This window comes from Canis lupus, chromosome 25 (genome assembly GCF_048164855.1).
Source record: "Canis lupus baileyi chromosome 25, mCanLup2.hap1, whole genome shotgun sequence".
NCBI lineage: Eukaryota > Metazoa > Chordata > Mammalia > Carnivora > Canidae > Canis > Canis lupus.
In genome coordinates, this window is record NC_132862.1 from 22,656,031 (window position 1) to 22,681,933 (window position 25,903).

Sequence of the window (25,903 nt, forward strand, 5' to 3'; positions counted from 1 at the left end):
AGAGTTAAATGAAAGATTGATTGGCTCCATCTCACACACACACACACACACACACACACACATATGTACACACACAAACTAAGTGGTTTTATCATAAGTAAAACATGTAGGCCTATGAAATAAATGAGAAAAATAAACAAGAAAGCATTAGAAGTAAGAATGCTTACAAGACTCCTTTAGACATATCTCCACCCAAAGCCTCGAAGCTCCATGACGTAGATTCTGTTTTATCTGTGGTCATCTTAACTGAAACGCATACAAGAGTGTTTTATGAAAAATCCATTTCTCCAAACCACAAGAAAGTGGCAAAACAAACCGGAAGAAACACATACTTACTTGCCCTACTTGATTTTATAGTGTCCTGTTCAAAAACAGAATCATCGATCCTGCCACTCGATTCACTACTCATTCTTTCCCTGCAACCAAAACAACAAAACCAATCAGTTAGGATTCTTTGTCAGCCCAAAGTTTAGCTTATTTTTCATATGTGCTCTGTAGCTTTTCTATTCAGGTATTTCTTTCTGAATTTTAAAACTATCTATTCCTCAGCAACTCTTTGGAGCTCGACATTGTGCTTAGGCAGGGTAATAGAAAAGAAACATAAGGCTGTACCACTATCTTCCATAAACTTTTAATCTAACATGAAAAAGAAAATGTGCATGAAGAAGTAGACAGATGATGATGCGCAGCAGCTATGATTGGGGATGTGAAGTCTCAAAGGATTAGGAAGTCAACATAGTTTGGAGTAATAAGTGAACATTTGCTGAGATAACAAGATTGTGGGATTAAAAATTGGGAAGGATGGGACACCTGGGTGGCTCAGTGGTTGAGCGTCTGCCTTCGGCTCAGGGTGTGATCCTGGAGTCCTGGGATCAAGTCCCACATCTGGCTCCCTGCATGGAGCCTGCTTCTTTCTCCCTCTGCCTATATCTCTCCCTCTCTCTTTCTGTGTCTCTCATGAATAAATAAATTAAATTAAATTAAAAATTAAATTAAAATTGGGAAGGAAGAGGAATGAACAATTAATACTTCAGGACACATTTACGGTGCTATCATTTTTCCTTTCTCATGGAAAACCAAATTGAGCTTAGACAAACTGTACTTTGAGCATTTACTCCCCAAATTTGGGGAGTACGCAAACTCTAGCTCTAACCCTAAAAATAAATATATCAAAGTTTTCAACCATCTCCTTTTTAAGAGCCTCTATACAATAATTTAAGTTTTACTTAATCTTTCTAAATGACGAATACCTAGACTATCTCTCTGAAACAGCCACAAAATTCTCTATATTTATATTTACATCTCATTGTGTTTCAATGTGAGATGTCTATCAGAATAATTCATGTACCATTTTACTATTGAAAACTACATACCCATTGCCATTTGAGTTTCTGTTCTTATATTTTGTGTTTATATCTTTCATTTTTTTGTTATAAAAATTGGAGTTTTTTTCTTTTGCTGTCACACCATTTTATAAAGGATTATTAGTACTTTTATTATACGAAGTTAAGTATTTTAGAAAAATGAGAAAATGCATAAGAAAAAAATAAAAAGTTGAAACCATTATGGAAAGATGATCATTATGGAATATATTCCTCCTGACTTTTTTATGCATATTTTTTCTTGAAAAAAAAAGGGTTTGTAATTTTAGTCTGACCCTCCATTTAAAAATATTTAAGCTGCTTATATTTATCACTATCATAAACACACATATTAGGGTATAAGATTTGTTATTTTTCTTAAAGCTACATGACTAGTCCAAATATATCACATATTTTTAAGGGTTTGATACATATTCCTAAATCATTCTTGAAAAAACTATGCCAACTTGCACCACCACCACCAATGAATGAGAGGAGGCTTATTTTCTCTACCTGCCCTGACAACATGGAGTAGAGTTATTCTTTTAAAACTTTGCTAAACTGATGGGCAAAACTGATATGCTGTCTTTATTTGTATTTTTTTGATTACTAGTAAAATTAGATATTTTTATATATGTATCTTGCTTTCATGATTAACTCGATTTTGGCAAACATTTTAGTCATCTTAGTCATCTAGACATCCTAACCCTCTGTGAAATCTAGCAAGTTTTGTCACTTTTTGCACTTGCAGTGTTCTTTAAGAAAATTCCTAGTACATATAAACTAAAAACTGGAGATTGGTGGCTGATTAAAAGCCATAGAAATTAAGCTTCCTATGAAAGAAGGTAAAATTTCTCTAGGTTCCACCAAGGGCACCTAATATCATGCATAAATATTCTCCTTATCCATCTTTTTCCCCTCAACTCCACTAATTTTTTCCTTTTCCCTTTAGCTTCCCTTTATCCTAGGTTTCCAAATTATATTCACTGCCTAATTATCCCCACTGACCTCTAAAGGGCACTCACTCTGTGTGTAAATGCATTTGGACATTTGCCGGTCATTATCAATAATTTGCTTGACTCCTATGTCAGCTCACTTTGTTGTGAGAATATAATAATATGTTCTGCCCCTAATCACAATAAGTGGATGTTATTAGAATTAACATAATTAATATGATACATTCTCAAAGTATACTTATCACCCCCATGTGCACATATAAACTCATCAGCATCATTATCACTTGGAAATACGTTAGAAATGCAAATTATCAGGTTTCACTCCAGACCTCTTGAATCATGGTTAGGAGGCAACAATCAGGTATAATAAATAGTTCAGGTGATTCCAGTATGTGCTAACGTGTGAGGAGCACTGGATTATAGTACTTCCATCAACATGAAAAACAGTGATTAGTTTTAACTGTAATCAGTTGTTAGAACCTGGACATGCACCCTGCTAGGACTATGATTACCATTTGTTTCTACAGCAAGCCATCCATTCTTCCATGGTGGCAAGAAAAGTTTCCAGGTCCACATGCAGGTCTCTTTTTTCAGGATCAAGCATGTCCCACAGCTCCTCAAGTCCAGTAGCTTCAGAATTCAGACTAGTTGCTTGTCTCAAGTAATCTATTATTTTGGCCACTCCAACTGAACCTTAGAAAGAAAGGCAAATTAATTTTGAGATACATGTCAAGATTATGTTTTAAAAGTGAAAAGTGAAGTACTCAACTCTTTCAGGATCCTTGGGTCTTAGAAACATACCATATAACCTTCAGAGTCCTACTGAATTGGCATAGTAGAGTGATAAGAGCACTGGCCTTGGGCTGAAGTCTAATGGGCCTAGTGTCAAATCTTGGCTCTGAAATATATCAGCTGTGTAGATTTGGGAAAATTTCTTAATCTATTTAAGCCTCAGCTTCCTTATCTCTGGAATGGGGATGATAAAACTTACCACAGACAGTTGTTGTTAGGTTTAAATATGCATGATATATATAATCAATAATCATGTGTGAGAGTAATCAAAAGGCTACCTTATTTTTGTTTCCCATTCTTTCCTTAAAAAGCATTCAGTGAATACTAACAGCATCTTTCACAGAACTAGAACAATCCTAAAACATGTATGGGACCACAAATGATCCCAAATAGCCAAAGTAATCTTGAAAAAGAAGAACAAAGCTGAAGGCATCACAATCAGATTTCAAGTTATAATACAAAGCTATAGTAATCAAAACAGTATGGTACTGTCACAAAAACAGACACATGGGTCAATAGAACAGACTGCAGAGCCCAGAGACAAACCCATGCTTATATGGTCGATTAACTTATGACAAAGGAGACAAGCATATGCAATGGGAAAAACACAGTCTCTTCAGCAAATGGAAAAAAGACAGTCACTTCAATAAATGCCGCTGGGAAAACTTGACAGCTACATGAAAGAGAATGAAACTAGACTATTTTCTTACACCACAAACAAAAATAAGCTCAAAACGGATTAAGGACCAAATTGGTGAGAGACAAAACCATAAAACTCATAGGACATCTGGGGAAGATGGCAGAGTAGAAGGATCCTAAACTCACTTCATCTCATGGATACACCTAGATAACTCTCACAATAGTATAAATAAACCAGAGAAACTATGGTTTGGAAATATGGAAACTATGAAACTATATAGCAATAAACCAGGTTGTTCTCTGGTTTATTTATACAGAATCTCCACAGCCAAATGTAGAAAAGAATCAGAACAGAATCTCCACAGCCAAATGTAGAAAAGAGGCCACATCAAAAAAGATAGGAAGGGTAGAGACATGATTGGGAACCAAACTGATCCATGAGACTGTCAGTGGGACAGGTGGACACCACAGACACAGAGAAGAGAAAGGAGCACACCCCACACCAGGTATCCCAGGCATGGTGGATTCACATTGGGAAGACAAATCCCCATAACATTTGGGTTTTGAAAACCAGAGGAGCTTAACTTTTCAAGTTCTTAAAAATCAATGGGGCTTAGCACTTGGAACCCTAAAAAGCCATAGGTATGGCTCTGGAAGAGCAGGAGAGTGATAGGAAATGAAGTCCTGCTCTTAAAAGACAGCATAACAAACAACCCTGCTGAGATATAACCAAGAAGCAACAATTTGAAAAACACCTGGGATATATAGGAGGATTTACTTACTAATTTTATAACATGTGCAGAAGGGACAGGGACCATTGGGAAACTCCTCAAAGAAGGCAAGCATGGTAAGTACCATCCTTTCCCTCTCCCCAACCTATATATGTGGACACCTTCAGGAACCTGCACAGTAGATTAGAGGAAAAAGAAGAATGGATCAGTGACATGGAGGGCAGAGTTGTAGAAAGCAATCTAATTGAACAGGAGAAAGAAAAAAGAATAATAATGAGAAGAGATTAAGGGAATTCAATGACACCATCAAATGTAATAACGTTGACATTAAAGGATCCCAGAAGAAGAGAAAAAAAAAGGGAAGAAAATTTATTTGAAGAAATATTAGCTGAAAACTTTCCAACTCTGGGGAAGGAAACACAAATCCAGACCCATGGGGGCACAGAGGGGGCACAACACAACCAAACCAAGCAGGTCCACATCAAGACACATAGTAATTAAAATGGCAAAAAGTAGTGATAAAGAAGAATTTTAAAAGCAGCAATAGATGGGCACCTTAGTGCCTCAGTCAGTTAAGCACCTGACTCTTGATTTCAGCTCAGATCATGATCTTAGGGCCAGGAGTGGGGTGGGGTGAGGTGGGGAAGGTTGGATAATGACATGTTCTGCAATTGAGTCCTGTGTTGGCCTCCATGCTCAGCTAGGAGTCTGCTTGAGGATTCTCTCTACCTTTGCCCCCTCCCCCTGTGCATGCTTTCTCTCTTTCAAATAAATAAATAGATAGATAGATAGATAGATAGATAGATAGATAGATAGATATAGATAGATAGATATAGATAGATGATAGATAGATAGATAGATATAGATAGATAGATATAGATAGATGATAGATAGATAGATAGATAGATAGATAGATAGATAGATAGATAGATCCATCAATATTTTTTTAAAGGGCAGCAAGAGAAAGAAAACAGTCACATACAAGGAAACCCCATAAGGCTCTCAGCCAACATTTGAGCAGAAACCATGCAGGCCAGAGGGAATGGCATGATATATTTCCAAGCACTAGGAAAAAATTCCAGCCAAGAATACTCTATCCAACAATTCAGAATAGGAGAGATAATGAGTTTCCCAAACAAACGTTAAAAGAATTCATGACCAATAACCAGCCTTGTAAGAAATGATAAAGGGAATTCTATGATTGGAAAGAAAAGCAGGAGTAAGAAAAGTGGAATGAACAAAAGCACTGAAATTAAGTATATCTACAAAAATCAGTCAATAAAAGTATGAAACTATATAGCAAAAATGTGGGTGACAGAGGAGTAAAAATGCGTTGCTTTAAGACTGGGTTCAAACTTAAACGACCATCAACTTAATATAGAGTGCTATATGCATAAGATGTTACATATAAACTTAATGGTAATCACAAATCAAAAAATAAAGAGAAAGGAATCCAAGTATATAACTAATGAAAACCAGAATGGAAAGAGCCCAAACATCCATTGACTGATAAATGGATAAAGAAGATACTGTGTGTGTGTGTGTATTATATATATATATGTATATAATATATATAATAGAATATTAGTCATCAAAAAGAATGTAATCTTGCTATTTGTAATGACATGGATGGAGCTGTCATAGAAAGACAAATACCATATGATTACATTTGTATGTAGAATGTAAGAAACGAAAAGATTAACAGAGGGGAAGGGAAAAAATAAGAGAAGGAAGTAAACCATAAGAGACTACTAAATATAGAGAACTGAGGGTTGATGGAAGGGAGGTGAGCAAATGGGTGATAGGTATTAAGGAAGGCACTTGTGTTGAGCACTGAGTGTTGTATATAAGTGATGAATCACTAAATTGTACTCCTGAAATTAACATTACACTATATATCAACTAACTAGAATTTAAATAAAATTTTGAAAAAAATATCACACACAAAAAGATTAAAAACAAAACAAAGCCAAAAATAAAATGAACAAATAAAAATGTTAATTTTTTCCAGAGACACCCTTATAGACACATCCATAAATAAAGTTTGACCACTATCTGGGCATCCCTTAGTCCAATCAAGTTGACACATAAAATTAACCAGAACACTCTGTTGTATCATTAAGAAAACATTGAAAGTAGCCAATATTTGGGAGAGTCATGTGCTTTCTATATCTGAGAAGAAATGCCCCTTCTGCAAAAGAAACAAAAGCAAAAATGAACTATTGGGACTTCATCAAGATAAGAAGCTTTTGCACAGCAAAGGATACAGTCAACAAAACTCAAAGACAACCTACAGAATGGGAGAAGATATTTGCAAATGACATATCAGATAAAGGGCTAGTTTCCAAGATCTATAAAGAACTTTTTAAACTCAACACCAAAGAAACAAACAATCCAATCATGAAATGGGCAAAAGACATGAACAGAAATCTCACAGAAGAAGACATAGACATGGCCAACATGCACATGAGAAAATGCTCTGCATCACTTGCCATCAGGGAAATACAAATCAAAACCACAATGAGATACCACCTCACACCAGTGAGAATGGGAAAAATTAACAAGGCAGGAAACAACAAATGTTGGAGAGGATGTGGAGAAAAGGGAACCCTCTTACACTGTTGGTGGGAATGTGAACTGGTGCAGCCACTGTGGAAAACTGTGTGGAGGTTCCTCAAACAGTTAAAAATATACCTGCCCTACGACCCAGCAATTGCACTGTTGGGGATTTACCCCAAAGATACAAATGCAATGAAACGCTGGGACACCTGCACCCCGATGTTTCTAGCAGCAATGGCCACGATAGCCAAACTGTGGAAGGAGCCTCGGTGTCCAACGAAAGATGAATGGATAAAGAAGATGTGGTTTATGTATACAATGGAATATTACTCAGCTATTAGAAATGACAAATACCCACCATTTGCTTCAACGTGGATGGAACTGGAGGGTATTATGCTGAGTGAAGTAAGTCAGTCGGAGAAGGACAAACATTATATGTTCTCATTCATTTGGGGAATATAAATAATAGTGAAAGGGAAAATAAGGGAAGGGAGAAGAAATGTGTGGGAAATATCAGAAAGGGAGACAGAACATAAAGACTGCTAACTCTGGGAAACGAACTAGGGGTGGTAGAAGGGGAGGAGGGCGGGGGGTGGGAGTGAATGGGTGACGGGCACTGGGTGTTATTCTGTATGTTAGTAAATTGAACACCAATAAAAAAAAATAAAAAAAAAATAAAAACTAAAAAAAAAAAAAAAAAAAAAAAAAAAAAAAAAAAAAAAAAAAAAAGAAATGCCCCTTCTTAGAATTCTTAAGCACATGTAGTAGGTAAGCTATGAGAGTGACCTTAAAAAGATGACCAAGTACTTCTTATCAGAAGGGTATAGATTTCTATAGATTAAGATAATGGGCAAATACTTCTGGGATGTCACTATAACCAAATATAGAACGCATATTCTAAGCTTACTTGGATGAAGTTTTGTCATTTCTGTCCCAATGTAACATTTATTTGAAGCACAAATTTTGATTCCTAAGATTTTTTTTTTTTGCTGGAAATCATAATCCACATCCTTATGGGAAAATAAAAGATTGTATATATGGGGAAAAAAGAAAATCAGCAAACCATGAAAGAAAATAGCAAGAGAAGAAAGGACCAGAAAAGAACTACAAAAACAACCATAAAACAAGTAACAAAAGGACATTAAGTACATACTTAAAAATTACTCTGAATGTAAATGGACTAAATGCTCTAATAAAAAAAACTAGGGTGACAGAATGGATAAACAAGCAAGAACCATTGATATGCTGCCTGCAAAAGACTCATTGCAAACTTATAGACACATGCAGATTGAAAGTGAAGGGATGGAAAAACACTCATCATGCATATGGAAGTGAAAAAAAAAAGCTAGGGTAGCAATATTTATATCAAACAAAATAGGTGTTAAACCAAAGACTGTAACAAGAGACAAAGAAGGATACTACTAATGATAAAGGGAGCAATACAAAAATATATACCCCACTTACATCAATGGATAGATCATCTAGACAGAACATCAACAATGAAACAGTGGCTTTGAATGACACCTTGGACCAGACAGATCTAACAGATATATTCAGAGCATTCCATCCTAAGACAGAAGTCATATTTTTCTCAAGTGCACAGGAAGCATCTTCCAGAATAGATCACATATTAAACCACAAAATAAGTCTCAACAAATTCAAAAGGACTGAAGTCATACCATGCATCTTTCCAGACCACAGCACTATGGAACTAGAAATCAAGCACAAGAAACAAAAATCTGAAAAGGACACAAATTAAGGAAGCTAAAGAACATGCTACTAAAAGATGAGTGGGTCAACCAAGAAATCAAAGATAAAATTTAAAAATACATGGAGACAAATTAAAATAGAACCACAATGACCCCAAATCTTTGGAATGTAGCAAAAGCTTTCTAATAGGGAAGATTATAGCAGTACGGGCCTAATTCAAGCAGCAAGAAAAATCTCAAATAAAAACTTAGCCATACACCTAAAAGACTAAGAAAAAAAAAAAAAAAAAAAAAGAACAAACAAAACCCCCAAACCAATAGAAGAAGGAAATAATATAGATTAAAGTAGAAATAAACAAAATAGAAACCAAAATAACAATAGAACAGATCAATGAAACCAGGACCTGGTTCTTTAAAAAGATCAACAAAATTGATAAATCTTTAGCCCGGCTCATGAAAGAGAGTGGTGGGGGGAGAGAAGGGAGGGAGTGAGGGAGGGAGAGAAGGAAGGAAGAAAGAAAGAGGGGAGGGAAGAAAAGAGAAAAGAACACAACAAAAATACAAAGGGTAAGGATTATAAAAAAATATTGTGAAAACTTATATACCAACAAATTGGACAAATTAAAAGAAATGAATAAATTCCTAGAAACATAATACCTCCCAAAGCTGACTCAGAAAGACCATTTGAACATATCGGTTACCAGCAATGCAATTTCATCTGTAATTAAAAAAAAAAACAAAATTCCCAACAAACAAAAGTTCAGAATCAGATCACTTCACAGGTGAATGCTACCAAACATTTAAAGAAGAGTTAATATCTATTCTTCTCAAACTATCCCCCCCCCCAAAAAAAAAGTAGGAGAGAAAAGAAAGCTCCCAAATTCATTCTATGTGGCCAGGATTACCCTGATACCAAAAACAGATAAAGATACTATGAAAAAAGAGAACTACAGGCCAATATCTCTGAGGACCACAGATGTAAAAATCCTCAACAAAATACAATCAAACTAAATCCAACAATACACTTAAAAAATTCTTCTTCATAATTAACTGGGATTTACTCTTAGGATGCAAGAGTGGTTCAATATTTGCAAATCAACCAATGTGATACATCACACCAACATGAGAAAGTATAAAAACCACATGATTATTTCAGTATATTTGGAAAAAGCATCTGACAAAGTACATCATTTATGATAAGAAAAATAAAACCTTTAGCAAAGCTGCTTTAGAGACAGCATACCTCAACATAATAAAGGTCATATATGAAAAACCCACAACATCTTACTTAATGGGGAAAAACAGCTTTTCCCCTAAGAGCAGGAACAAGGCAAGAATGTCCACTCTCACCACTTTTATTCCACATAGTATTAAAAGCCCTAGCTACAGCAATTAGAAAGACAGACAGAAAGAAAGAGCACCCAAATTAGTAAGGAAGTAAAACTTTCACTATTTGCTGATGACATGAGACTATAGATAGAAAACCCAAAGACTCCACCAAAAAACTACTAGAACTGAAAAATTCAATAAAGCCACAGGATACAAAATTAATATATAGAAATCCATCGCATTTCTATACACTAGTAATGAAGTAACAAAGAGAAATTAAGAAAACAATCCCATTTACAATTGCACCAAAACCTAGGAATAAATGCGACCAAGTACATGAAAGACCTCTACTCTAAAAACTATAAAACACTGATGAAAGAAATTTAAGATGATACAAATGAATGGAAAGATATTCCATGCTCATAGATTGGGAGAACAAATATTGTTAAAGTGTCCGTATTACCCAAAGCAATTGATAGATTTAATGCAATCCTTACCAAAATGCCAACAGCATTTTTTTTTACAGAATTAGAATAAATAATCTGAAAATTTATATGGAACCACAAAAGACTTCAAATTGCCAAAGCTATCTTGAAAAAGAAGAAGAAAACCAGAAGGATCACAATCCCAGATTTCAAAAACTACTACAAAACTGTAGTAATCAGAACAGTATGACACTGGCACAAAAACAGACAAATAGATCAATAGAACAGAAGAGAAAGCCCAGGGCTCCTGGGTGGCTCAGCTGATTAAAAGTCTGCCTTTGGTTCATATTGTGATTCTGGGGTGCTGGGATTGAGCCCTTCATCAGGCTCCTTGCTCAGTGGGGAGTCTGTTTCTTCCTCACCTTCTTCCTCTCTCCTCACTAATTCTCTTTCTCTTTTTTAAAAGATTTTATTTATTTATTCATGAGAGACAGAGAGAGAGAGAGGCAGAGACACAGGCAGAGGGAGAAGCAGGCTCCATGCAGGGAGCCTGATGTGGGACTCGATCCTGGGACTCCAGGATAATGTCCTGGGGTGAAGGCTGGCGCTAAACTGTTGAGCCACCCAGGGATCCCCTCAAATAAACAAAATCTTTAAAAAAAAAAAGAAGAAGAAGAAGAAGAAAGAAGAAAAGAGAGCTCCAAAATAAACCCACACTTAAATGCCAATTTATCCTCGACAAAGGAGGCAAGAATGTGCAATTGAAAAAAAAAGTCTTCTACAAATGGTATTAGGAAAGTCTGATGAATGAAACTGGACCACTTCTTTATACCATATACAAAAATAGATTAAAGACCTAAATATGACTTCTCAAACTATTACAAAAATAATAGAAATGGAAGGAAAACATCCAAACTCATTCTACAAGGTCAGCATTATCCTGATTCCAAAAGCAAAGACTCCACTAAAAAAAAAAAAAAAAAAAAAAAAAGGAATACAGGCCAATATCCCTGATAACACAATACTAGCAAATTGAATCTAATAGTACATTAAAAGAATCACTCGCCACAATCAAGTGGGATTTATTCCTGGGTTGGAAGGGTGGCTCAATATTTGCAAATCAAGCAATGTGATACACTCCATTTATAAAAGAAAGGATAAGAACCATATGATCCTCTCAATAGATACAGAAAAGCATTTGACAAAAGTACAGCATCCGGTCTTGAGAAAAAGTCTCTACAAAGTAGGGATAAAGGGAACATACCTCACCATCATAAAGGCCATATACAAAAAACCCACAGCTAACATCATCCTTAGGATAAAATTGAGAGCTTTTCCTTATGGTCAGGAAAATTACAGGGATGCCTACTCTCACAACTATTACTTCACATAGTACTGGAAGTCCTAGACTCAGCAACCAGACAACAAAAAGAAATAAAAGGTATCCAAATCAGCAAGGAAAAAGCCAAACTTTCATTATTTGCAGACAACATGATACTCTATGTAGAAAAGACTCTACCAAAAAATTGGTAGAACTGATACACGAATTCAGTAGTCACAGGACACAAAACCAACCTACAGATACCTGTTGCATTTCTATACACCAATAATGAAGTAGCAGAAAAACAAGGAATCGATCCCATTTACAATTGCACCAAAAACCATAAGAAACTAAGAATAAACTTAATCGAAGAGGTAAAAGATCTATACACTGAAAACTATAAAACACTTATGAAAGAAATAGAAGATGACACAAAGAAATAAAAAATATACCATGCTTATGGATTGGAAGAACAAACATTGTTAAAATGTCTATACTACCCAAAGTAATCCACATATTTAATGGAATCTCTATCAAAATACCATTAACATTTTTCATAGAGCTAGAACAAACAATCCTAAAATTTATATGGAACTGCAAAAGACCCTGAATAGCCAAAGCAATCTTGAAAAAGAAAAGCAAAGCTGGAGGTATCACAATTCCAGACTTCAAATTATATTATAAAGCTGTAATGATCAAGATAGTATGATACTGGCACAAAACCAGACACATAGGTCAATGGAATAGAAAACCCAGAAATGGATCCACAACTATGTATGGTCAACTAATCTTTGACAAAGCAGGAAAGAATATCCAATGGGAAAAAGACAATCTATTCAACAAATGGTGTTGGAAAAACTGGACAGAAACATGCAAAAGAATGAAACTGGACCACTTGCTTATACCATACACAAAAATAAATTCAGAATGGATAAAAGACCTACCTGTGAGACAGGAAACCATTAAAATCCTAGGCAGTAACCTCTTTGACATTGGCCATAGCAACTTCTTACTAGACATGTCTTCTGAGGCAAGGGAAACAAAAGCAAAAATAAACTATTGAGACTATATCAAGATGAAAAGATTTTGTATAGTGAAGGAAACAAAACGAAAGGCAACCTTAGTAATGCAAGAAGATATGTAAAAATGACATATCTGATAAAGGGTTAGCATCCAAAATCTATAAAGAGCTTATCAAACTCAACACCTCAAAAAAAATAATTCTGTTAAAAAATGGGCAGAAGACATGAAAAGACATTTTTATAAAGGAGACATCCAGATGGCTAACAGATACATGAAAAGATGCTCAACATCACTCATCATCAGGGAAATACAAATCAAAACTACAATGAGATATCATCTCACATTTTTCAGAATGGCTAAAATTAATGACAGAGGAAACAAGAAATGTTGGTAAGGATGTGAAGAAGAGGAACCCTTTAACAGTGTTGGTGGAAATGCAGACTGGTACAGCCACTCTAGAAAACAATATGGATGTTCCTCAAAAAATTAAAAATAAAACTACTCTACAACCCAGCTTACCCAAAGGTCACAAAAATACGGATTCAAAGGGATACACATCACCCTAATGTTTGTATAGCAGCATTACCATCAAAAGCCAAAATATAGAAAGAACCCAAATGTCCATCAGGTGATGAGTGGACTACTACACAGCCATCAAAAAGAATGAAATCTTGCCATTTGCAAGACATGGGTAAAGCTAGACTATTACACTAAGTGGAATAAGCCAGTCAGAAGGACAAATACCATAGGATTTCACTCATATGTGTAATTTAAGAAACAAAACAGATGAACATTGCAGGAGTGATAAAAAGAGAAAAGCAAACCATAAATACACTCTTACTATAGAGAACAAACTAAGGGTTTCTGGAGGGGAGGTGGCGGGGAGATGGGTTAAATGGGTGATGGGTATTAAGGAGGGCACTTGTGATGAGCACTGGATATCGTATATAAGTGATGAATCAATACATTCTCCACCTGAAAGGAAACAAAAAACTGACCACAGAGAAATCCTCAATAAATCTCCAAAAGGAAGCAGTACAGATGAAATGTATTTTGAAAGAAACTAGAAATTAAAGACAAAATGGGAAAAGAAAGAAAAAAAGATCTGTATAATGGAATTTAGGGTACAAGGGAGAGAAGACAGGACCTTTTCTGAAAAGAAAATGTTCTTTTACTATGGGAATCGTAGATCATAAGAATATTTTAAGTCATGCCCCTTGCCTGACATTTGTAGAAAAGACAGGGAAAAAAGAATTATGTTGATCTACATTATTTGCTTGCATCATTATATTTCATAAAATATGCTTGATTTGCCATGTGTTTATGATTCAAAAATATAATTTAGGCTTCTATTGTATAAAAAGCTGCATTATTGTAGGATCCTACAAATACTGACAAGTATAATTTCTTTGTACAGCAGTCAATATTAAGAGAGTTCACATGAATGTGAAAACTAAAGAATCAACAGCAGATACTGTAAATTACAACAGAAAATGAAAATAAACATAGGAATGAATTTGCATTTAAAAAAAAAGACCTAAATATGAGACCTGAAACCATAAAAATTCTAGAAGAGAGCACAGGCAGTAATTTCTCTGACACAAACTGTAGCGACATTTTTCTAGGTATGATTCCTGAGGCAAAGGAAACAAAAGCTAAGATAAATTATTGGGATTACATCGAAATAAACAGTACCTGCACAATGAAGGAAAAAAATAAACAAAACTTAAAGGCAAACTTCAAAATGGGAGAAGACATTTGCAAGTAACATATCTGATAAAGGGTTCATGTCCAAATTACATAAAAAATTTATACAATTAAACACACACACAATACAAATAATCAATTAAAAAAGAGGCAGAAGACATACACAGATATTTCTTCAGAGAAGACATCCAAGAATGGCCAACAGACATACGAAAAGATGTTCAACATCACACATTTTCAGGGAAATGTAAATCAAAACTACAATGAGATATCACCTGACACTTGAAAGAATAGCTAAAATAAAAAACGCAAGAAACAAGTGTTGACAAGGATGTGGAGAAAAAGGAAAAAGGAATCTTCATGTTCCTCATGTTGGTGGGAATGCTAACTGTGCAGCCATTCTGGAAAACAGTATGAAGTTTCCACAAAAAGTTAAAAATAGAATTAGCATATGATCTAGTAATTCCACTACTGAGGATTTACTCAAAGAATACAAAAACACTAATTTGAAAAGATATATGCACCCCTATGTTTATTGCTGCATTATTTACAATAACCAAGATACAGTATCCACTGATTGAGGAATGGATAAAGAAGATGTGTGTGTACACACACACACACACACACAGGAATGAGTTTGCATTTTAAAATGCATTATCTATACTTAAAAATTAAAAATGCATTATATATACATGGAATATTACTCAGCCTTAAAAAAGGATGAGATCTTGCCATTGGTGACAACATGGAGGGTATTGCGTCAAGTGAAATTAAATCAAACAGAGACAAATACCATATGATTTCACTTATATGTAGAATTTTAAACAACAAAATAAGTAAACCAACAAAAAAGCACAAACAGACCTATAAATATAGAGAACATACTGATTGCTGCCAGAGAGGAAGAGGTGGGGGGGATGGCTAAAAGAAGTGAAAAGGAGTGGCAGATATAGGCTCACAGTTGCAGAAAAAGTTATGGGGAGGGGTGTCTGGGTGGCTCAGTCGGCGAAGCATCTAATTCTTGATCTTGGCTCAGGTCATGATCTCAGGGGAATGAGATCAAGCCCCACATCAGGCTCCATGCTCAGTGTGGAGTCTGCTTGAGATTATCTCTCTCCCTCTGCCTCCCCCCTTCCCCCTACTCACTAAGTAAGCAAAGAAATAAAATATTTTTTAAAAAAGAAAAAAATCTATGGGGACAAGATGCACAATATAGGGAATATAATCAGTAGTATTGTAATAGTGTGGTACGGTGACAGTAGCTACACTTGGGGTGAGCATAGCATGATGTAGATTTGTTGAACCACTATGTTGCACACCTGAAACTAATGTAACATTGTGTGTCAACTGTACATCAAAAATAAAGTTAAAAAAATAATAATACCGCATAGATATTTTTCTCCATGCACAAAAAAAGTATTATTAGTCAAATATAAAAATGGAGGGAAAAAAAACAAAGGTATTTAATTAAAGTAGTTTCCCCTCTACCCCAGATAAAATTTCAGTCTCAAGTAAGTACTTTTTAAAATCTGTTTTGGATAAACTGGTGTGTGTGTGTGGGGGGGGGGGGGGTTCATTCTTAGATATAGTCAGTCCTACTATCTTATTCAGAAATTAAATTAGTAATCCACACACCCATCTTATTTAAGCAAAAGACATTTCTTTTATTCTAACTGAAGTCTGCCTTGAGATAATTTGCTCTGGGGACAAGGTGGATGCAGGGATGAAGATTCTTCCCTCAAGAAGGTAAATATAGACTATAAGAACAGAAGTCTATGGGACACCTGGGTGGCTCAGGGGTTGAGCATCTGCCTTTGGCTCAGGGTGTGATCCCAGATTCCCGGGATCGAGTCCCACATCGGGCTTCCTGCATGGAGCCTGCTTCTCCCTCTGGCTGTGTTTCTGCCTCTCTCTCTGTGTCTCTCATGAATAAGTAAATCTTTTTTTTTTTTTTTTTAAGAAGTTTAGGGGAATGAGCAGTCATAAAGGAGAATGAAAACTGTAGAGAGAGTATAGCAAGTCCCCAAACTTACAATGGTTTGATTTCTGATTTTACAATGGTTGTAAAGTGATACGTATTCAGTGAAATTGTACTTCAAATTTTGAATTTTGATCTTTTCCCTGGCTATGACACTTTCTTGATCCTAGACAGTAGCAGTGAGCCACAGCTCCCAATCAGCTATGCAAACACAAAGGTAAACAACCAATACACTTACAATCATTTTGTACCCATACAACTCTTCTGTTTTTCACCTTTGGTACAATATTCATTACATGAGATATTCAATACTTTATTATAAAATGGGCTTTGTGTGAGATGATTTTGCCCAATTTTAGGCTAATGCAAGTGTTTTGTGCACTTAAAGTAGGTTAGACTAAGCCATGATGTTTGGTAGGTTAAGTGTATTAAATGCATTTTTAATTTAGAGTATTTTCGATTTACAATGGATTTGTTAGGATGTAACCCCATCATAGGTCAAAGAAGATCTGTATTAATTCAATGGCAAATGTCATTTGGCAGTGTTAGGAGGTATTGAGAAGAGAAAAACTTAAGACATTTAGAAAGATGATTTTTATTTTTTTTATTTGTAGTAGAATCGAAAAGAGTTGTAAAGCCAAAAAGAATATCTTTATCGTATTTTCCTCCACTAAAACTCTAAGCCCTCTATCACATATCTCAAACTAAAAAGGCTTCCTGTCATGGATTTTTCTGTGTCAACTTGGCTGGGCCATGGGATGTCCAAATATTTGGTCAAGTGTTATTCTGGATGTTTCCGTGAAGGTATTTTTAGATGAGATGAACATTTAAATTGGTAGACTAACTAATGCAGATTGTCCTTCCTAATAAAGATAAGTCTGAGTAGAACAAAAAGGTGGGCTCTCTCTAAATAAGAGAATTCTTCCCACCTGGCTGCCTTTGAACTGGGACATCAGCTTTCTTCCTGCCTTTGGGCTCAAACAGAACCATCAGCTCTTCTTTGGTCTTGAATCAGCCTTTGGACAGGAACTCTATCATCAGCTTTCCTGGTTCTCCTTGGAGAAGCTTTGGACTCAGAGTGGAACTAAATGGTTATTAGCTCCTTAGGTCTCTAGCTTGCTGATTACCAAGCAGATCTTGGGACTTGCCTGCCTCCATAATCACGTCAGCCAATTCCTTATAATTAATCCATCTATCTAAAAACACATACACACACAGAGAGAGTATTGGTTCAGTTTCTCTGAAGCACTCTGATTAATATCTTCCTTTAGTGAAGCTTCCTTATTTTCTTCAGGGAAATAGTTCCTTAAATCTGGTCCAAGCAGAGAAGCTTTCTGGGAATAAATTAGCACCATTCATCCTACAATGTAATTAAAGGTGCATGGAAATGTTTTGCTGCAAGAATATTCATTATGATGCTATTTATAATAGAGAAAAATAATAGCCAATTGAGACAGATTGGTTAAGTAAAATATGATACATCCTCCAAAAGGTATATGAAAAAAAATTTGTGGACACAGATGAACACTCAAAATTACTAAATGAGAAAAAGCAGATTATAAAAACAAGTCTGGAAACATTCCTATAGTTCCCTTAGGTAACATGTTATATATATAGATCTTAAGAAAAAAAGAATGACCCAAAAAATCTTAAGCCATTTTTAGCAATCATACTGTGGTAGTGAGGTACACAGAATCCAAAGTGTCCCTTATGATCCCTGCCTCCTGTTGTTTATATCCCTGAATAGTTCCCTCCCCTTGGATGTGGGCATGACCTGTGTCTTGCTTCTAACCAGTAGAACATTGCAAAGGTGATGGGATATACATGTATGTGATTATATGATTAAGGTACATAAGATCATACAGTATCTGGCTTTAAAGAAGCAAGATACCATATTATGGGCTTCCTATGCTAAGAGGCCCAACTGGTAAGAAGCTGAAGGATACCTCCAGCTGACAGCAAGAATCTGAAACTGTGTTGTCCTATAACCACAAGCAACTGAATTCTGTTGCCAAAAGCAGGTCAGTTCCCTGTTAAGCCACAGATGACACAGCTGCTCTGGCCAACTTTGCAGCTTTGTGACTTCCTTAGCAGAGGACCCAGTTACGCTGTGCATGGACTCCTGGTCCATAGAAGATATGGGGTAATAAATGTGTATTGTTGTAAGCCACCAAGCTGGTGGTAATTTAGCAAAGAGAAATAATACAAGTAGTTTGGGTATTATTATTCTAAAAGTATTGTATATATATTGAAGAATAAAACAAATGAACATTTATATTGGTGTCATTGAGGACCAGGATTTTCTATGGATAAGAGAGGAAATACAGATACAGAAGAGATAAGTAAAACCCCTATAGTACTAAATTTGCATTGGAAGAAATTTGCTGAACTCATAATGTATTTTATCTTCAAACAATTTAAGTACTTCCAAAATCTGACTATTGAAAAGGCCCATAAAATAACAGCAATCCCTTGCCTCCAGATTGTGGTCTCTATTATTTCCCATGAAAAAGAGCCATGGATACTTAAAGAAATAGATGATTCCAAGGTTGGAGCAGGAAATGTACAAGACAAGCCTAGAGACTTTTACAATACCAGGGAAAATAAGGAAGCTCTTAAAAATAATGAGGACAGGTTAAAAGTATTAGTACCTGGGACATCTGTTACCAGGACGTAATGAAATGCTCAAGTAGATTGACAAGAAATATAGAAAGAATAAATGGCGATAAAAAATACTTCTATTTGGTAACAATTATAGTAATTGATTTAGCATCAACGGATGCTATGTTTCTAATCACAAATTCTAATGTGTAGATTTTTTTCCCCCAGACACATCCAAGCAATTCTTAAACACCAGCTGGGTGTGTTACAATTCAACTCAGTTCCAACGCTGTCTAGTGATAGTGTCAGATCACATAGGACCCAGCCCTACAACCTTCAGGTGCCAATCCCAAGTCTAGGATACTCTGACTGACCTGCTAATTGATTGGATGTTCCCATGACCCCTTCCTTGAGTTTGCTAGAATGGCTCACGAAACTCAGAGAAACATTGTGCTTACTAGATCCTCAATTATAACAGGATATAACTCAGAAACTCCCAGATGGAATAGATGTACAATTCAAGATATGGGGAAAAGGCACAGAGCTTCCAGCCTCTCCTTGGTATACCACTCTCTCCAAATCTTACATGTTCACCAACTTGGATGCTCTCCAAACCCTCTCCTTCTGGGTTTTTATGGAGGTTTTATTAAAGTTTTAATGAAGACTGATTAAATCATTGGCCATTGATGACTAAATTCAATATACAGGCTCTCTCTCATCATCAGGTCAGGAAAGAATGGCTTGAAGTTCCAAACTTCTAACCCTATGGTTGTCTCCTCTAGCAACCAGCTCCCCGCCCCCCTTAGGTGGGGCCCAAAAGTCACCTCATTAACATAACAAGGCACGTTTATTGCTCTCATCATTTAGGAAATTCCTAAGGTTGTAGGAGCTCAGAGACAGAAATGGGACAAAAACCAAATATGTTATTATAAAGCACAATATCATAGATGCTAAAACTAGTGAATGAAAGTCTGATGAGAAATGGATTATTTATATAGACTCAAAGTGTCTTCCCCTAAGTTATTTATTAATTACAAAGGAACAATAGTAACTTTGCAATGGAGTAATTTGGCAGACACTAATCAAGTGATCAAGTTTTAAAATCCTGATATATTGTACTAAGAAAAGTACATCATTTCTGTAATGTGTCTGTGAAAATGTAGAATTTGAAAAATCAAGGAAAATATCAGACATTCTACAAAGTAACTGGCCTATATTCTTCAAAAATTTCAAGGTCACAAAAGACAAGTGAGCAACTTTCCAGATGGAAGGAAACTGAAGAGCTGTGACTACTAAATAGAAGGTATGGGTCCTGGATTGGGAAACAAAACAAAACAAAACAAAAAAAGCTGTAAGGTATGATTGGGACAAATGAGAATATTTGAACATAGACCTTTGAAAAAAAATCATAGTATTGCAGTAATGTTAAATATCCCGATTTTGATCATTGCTCCGTAGTCAGGCAAGCAAATGTCCTTATTTATAGGAAATACATGGGGGTAAGGAGGCACAATATCCACACCCTACTCTTGAGTGATCAGGAGAAGCTTTTATCCTGCTTTTCCTCTAAGAAGACCTAGACAACCAGATAGCTGATGAAGCAAGGTAGAGTTTCCTTTTATCAATTATTCCAGCTGATAAATTAGGAAGGGATGATAGAATATCACCATTTGCACCACCTTATAAAGAATAGGAGCTCAGAGACAGAAATGGGACAAAAAAACAAATATTTTATTATAAAGCACTATATCATAGATGCTAAAACTAGTGAATGAAAGTCTGAATAATAGGCCTTATTAAAAAGAAAACCACAGGCCCAAATTGGTGTCACGTAGGCCAAGTCCCAAACCAGAGTTCAATACCTTATCTAACTGCGGTTTCAATCTCCCCAGAAATGTAGTCTCAACTGGGCAGTGGGGAGTTTTCTGGTGGGTACCAGTGAATCTGCTTCATGGGCCCTCTCTATGCCCTAAAGGAAGAAGAGGTATAGTCTGCATGGTAAGACATCACCATCCTCCACCCCATTCCCTTCCAAATCCTCCCCACTATTCCCCCTAAGCGAAAGCCATCTTGCCTAGAACAATCCTTTCCCACTCTCCTTATAAAAACTTTCTATTTTATACATCTCTGAATTCCTTCCTACCTGCTAGATGAGATGCTGCCCGATTCACAAATCATTTTAAAAAGCCAATTAGACCTTCAAATTTACTCGGTTGAATTTTGTTTTTTAATAGATTTGGTGGCAGTAAAGGATCCAAAGTGAACTTCCAGCAGCATTTGGGGATGATGAAACACAACCATGGTACCCGTGAACCCTGTGAGTTCACTGTTTTTCTTGTCATTTCCGAGAGCTGTGGGCAAATTCCTCTCAATTCTGACCTCTTATCTGTTGTGTTTGAGCTTTCTATCTAATTAGCTTTCCTTTCTATGGGAGGTCAGCTTGTGCTGGCAGACAATAATGCCCCAAGTACAGTTGACCTAGCAGATGTGCCCAGAGCCCCGTGGAGCTGGTGGTTCTGCCCAGAGTTTCATTGAGCCGGCAGGAGGGCCTGCCTGGAGCCAAGCCCCTGGCCTCTCAGACCACAATTCCCATAGTGGAAAACTTCAAGTTTCCACAGGAACTGTTGGTGGTACACATAGGGCCTTCTTGTGGCCAGGACACAGTAACATCTCTTGGTTACTTCTGATATATGAAATTGCATGTGTTTATTTGCCTTATTTTGTGTAAAGGAGCAAGGATCTCAGAGGCCAAAAAGCTGCAAAAAATGGTAGGCATAGGCTGAGCATTTAAAGGCTGTTAGAGTACTAGCCACCTCAAGAAGAACCCCCTGACAGGATAAGTTGGTCACAGAATGGGTTAGATTGACATTAGGTCACCCACCAACCGCAAGGAAATTTCCATGCAACAAGGTACGCTATAAAACACACACAGACCCTAACCCTGTAGCGCATCCCTTTTAGGTATTAGTCTGGCTGAGAAACCCACAGTCTTAGGTAAGTGGATTCTTTGTTTTTTTGTTTTTGTTTTTTTGTTTTTTTGTTTTTTCAATATCCTAGCAGTTAGCTAACAAGACAAATTCTAAAGAGTCACACACATTACCTTTCTGCACACCTGCTTATTTTGTGTCTATGAACTATAGTTCCAGAAATTTCAGATATCTAGAAAAAACAACAAAATCTCACTAAGCTTGTTTTGTGTCCTGTGGAACTTGGCTTGGTAACTGTCAGGTTAAGGCCAGGTCAAAATAAGGCCAGACCGAAATGTAAGTTGCACTTCCTCTGCAGGTAGATATGGCTGAACAGAAATGTGGGTTAACTCCCTTTTCAGCTAGGGTCCTACCAAACTGCTCCCAGCCCTCAAGGGTATTACAACCTGGAAATACAATGGCCATATGGGGAACGTTCCAATTAGGTAAGATCATTTAAGAAGTGCACTTGAAAGCAAAGGCTCTGAAATGAAACAGAATGGGGTACCTGTTTCAACTGGCATGCAGAAGCCTCCAAAAGGTTTTGAAATTCCAAAGGAATTCCACTGAAAGATTCATTACAAAAAAGCTAATGAAAAAGAGACAATGTACCTACAATAAGACTATAAGACTGATGTAACTCCTACTGCTCACCTCTTTCCTTTGAGCATTCATCCTAGTTATCCTCTGTCTGAATTTTCTTTCCACTCTAAAGAGACTATTAAACAGTTATATTTTAAAATAAGACCATTCAGGGCAGCCCTGGTGGCGCAGTGGTTTACCACCCCCTGCAGCCCCGGGTGTGATCCTGGAGACCCTGGATCAAGTCCCACGTCGGGCTCCCTGCATGGAGCCTGCTTCTCCCTCTGCCTGTGTCTCTGCCTCTCTCTCTGTGTCTCTATGAATGGATAAATAAAATCTTTAAAAAAAAATAAAATAAAATAAGACCATTCAGAGCTACCAGAGATCCTCATCAGGCATCTTTCACTCCTTGGTCAAAGTCTGAACTAAGGGTCTTAGTTAAAGATTTTCCTAAATCCAGGGAGGATCCTCGAGAGTTTTTGTACATAGATTGTTTCCTCAGTACAATCAAAAGATGGAAATAAAAATTCAGTGTTCCTTCTTTCCCAAATCCAGACCCATTGGTTATTGATCCCTTATCTCTTAGAAGTAACTATTTCTTTCTTGTTTGTCTCCTTTTATGTCCCAATGAAGTAGGAAAGCTTGAAGCAACTTCATTTTAGAAAGGCTCCATCTCTGCTATTTTTCTGCTACACCCTATTCACTCATGTTCCATATTCTGCCTCTGAACAAGCCAAAGAAGCTATGTTTCCATTTCAAGGGATGATGAAGGATAGAAGCAGAAAAATGTTTGCCTTTAGCCCAGAAGGCTGACTATAGCCTGCATAGTTTTGATAAGGATCAAATACATGGTGGTTGCTACATTCTTAAAGGGTCTCATGACTGCCTTCACTTCTCACCAATAGTTAATATCAAGCTGAATGATAAGCATGAGAGAAATCTTGCAAAAGTAGTTTTATGGGAAAAAAAAGTAGTTTTATGAACAGAAATTTTTTGAAAACATTTATGAGTTAATACCCTTTGCATATTTCTTCCCCTTTGAGCACTAAGCATAACCAATCACCAGCTTCATACAGCTCTTTCTGCCCACGGGGCCTGTCCTCATGTGACTTAAATAAGCTAAGTTGTACCATAAAACATCTCCAGAATTCTTTCTGGATTGGTGGCCTAATGACTCTGCAACAGGTGGACGCAAGAAAGTTAATCACTGAGTTTTGGCCAAGACCCCAAACACCAGATAACACTTAAGAAGAGCCAGATCCTAAACATGTTCCAGAACATTAGTTTCAAACAAACCTCAGCTGATGCTGGCCCCAATAACCTTATTTTCAGTAATTTATGGAATAACACCTATTGTTCACCTGCCATTTGCCTTGACTGGATCCTACCTACCCTAGATTCCTGGAGGAACAAGTACCCTAGACTCTCCTAATATAAACCTCTAGCAATGATGAGACTCATTTTTCCCCCCTTTCTGAGCGTCCCAGATACTCTGCTATTATCTGTCTATCACTTACTCTATTCAAAAAACTCTATTTTCACTTTCTCTGGCTCATACTTGATTCCTGTTCTGCACGAAGCCAAGGACCCTCTTGGCTGGTCTTGTGGGTCCCTCCCCTGGGTTCTGGGACTCGGCCTGCTTGCATCACTTAAGAATGTGGCTTGGCTTTCTGCCTGCCTGGGATATGCAGGTTGTCAGTTCTCTCATTGGCTATGTTTGGGAGTGACTTTAAATCTTGTAAGAATAGTAACTATTACATACTCTAAAATTAACAAATTTTTAAATAATTTTATTCATGTATTCATGAGAGACACAGAGAGAGGCAGAGACATAGGCAGAGGGAGAACTCAATCCCAGGACCCTGAGATCACAACCTGGGCCTAAGGCAGATGCTCAACCACTGAGACACCCAGGCGCCCTAAAATTAACAATTTTGAGCTAATTTTTTAAGTGGTTTTATAAATTTGAGATGTATATTTCTTGTGAGGAATCACTGATGATATGTGAGTAGTTCCAATGATTGAAGCTGGAAAATCAGTTGATAAGCTCAAAAAAATTATTCAAAACATTGGTAAAATAGGCAAAACAGGTATAAAGAAATTATAAAAAAATAACTAATGCCTAAACAGCCATTCTTACTCCCAAATTAGGTTGCATCCATCAGGTATGTAAACACAACCACATAGAGCACCACGCATAAACTACTTCCCTTTTGCTCACAATAGAAAGTACACATGACTTGATGAGAACGTTTCAGCAGATAATTTTCAACTTACCTCTACATTCTGTGTCACATGCATGAAAAATACTTGTGAGTAACTCCTCACAGGTCCTGCTAGTGCTGTAGGTTACATCTTCTTTGACATTATAGTTTCCTAGTTTCCATCCTATTAGAAGAAATTTTGTAAATCTAGGTGCTTTCTGTGCTACAATTGCTAATTTATTTTGTTTTAATTTTAACAAAAGAGACATATTTCAATAGCAGCCCATAATACCTATTACTTGACATGAAAAGACCAAACAAAAATTTTGTCTTGAAAGTCTATTATTCATTTTTCCTTTTAATTTATGTTTTGTTAAAGTAGAATAAAAGAGAGATGAAAGAGAAGGAAAGGAGTTTTTGCCTTATTAAATTAAAAGCATTCTATGAAAAAGTAACTAGTAAAAAATAAAAAAATAAACTAGTACAACACAACAAAAATATTTTTTAAAAAGTAGAGGAAACAGAATAATTAGCTATACAGAAGAAATATCATCTTACATTGTTTTGCTTTTCAGTGCCCATCATGTATAGGACTCTATGAGTAATCCTCTAAACAGAGTTCACAAAATTTGAATTGAAATTGGCCTGTGAAATCAATATTCTCCTCTGGCCTATCTATTGGCATTACAATGGAGCCTACACTGTCCTACGTTTTACTTCTACACACACACACACACACACACACACACACAGTTAAAATTGTAGTTTTTGCTCTAGAGAAAATTTGTTTCCAGGTGAGTAAACAAATACCAATGATAATGATTATAAATACAGTCTGGAATTTCTATCATGTTTTTAATTAAAAACATATAGAGAATACTTACATTTCACATGTAAGATTTTATTTTAAGAGAAAAAAAGGGTGAGTCTTGCTGAAAGGTGGCAGAGCAGGATCCTGAGCTCACTTCCTCCCACAGACACACCAAGGCAACAATTACAGCTGACCCTTGAACAATGTGG

General features: G+C 36.4%; 1 protein-coding gene across 1 annotated transcript in view; it reads right to left on the minus strand.

Annotated features, from left to right (window-relative positions):
- IRAG2 (inositol 1,4,5-triphosphate receptor associated 2) overlaps window positions 1-25,903 on the minus strand; it is a 121,904-nt gene that overhangs the window by 87,709 nt on the left and 8,292 nt on the right. Inside the window, 4 exon segments of the mRNA XM_072798619.1 lie at window positions 168-246; window positions 337-416; window positions 2,830-3,010; window positions 24,957-25,067. Coding sequence (XP_072654720.1) covers window positions 168-246; window positions 337-416; window positions 2,830-3,010; window positions 24,957-25,067 — 451 coding nt within the window.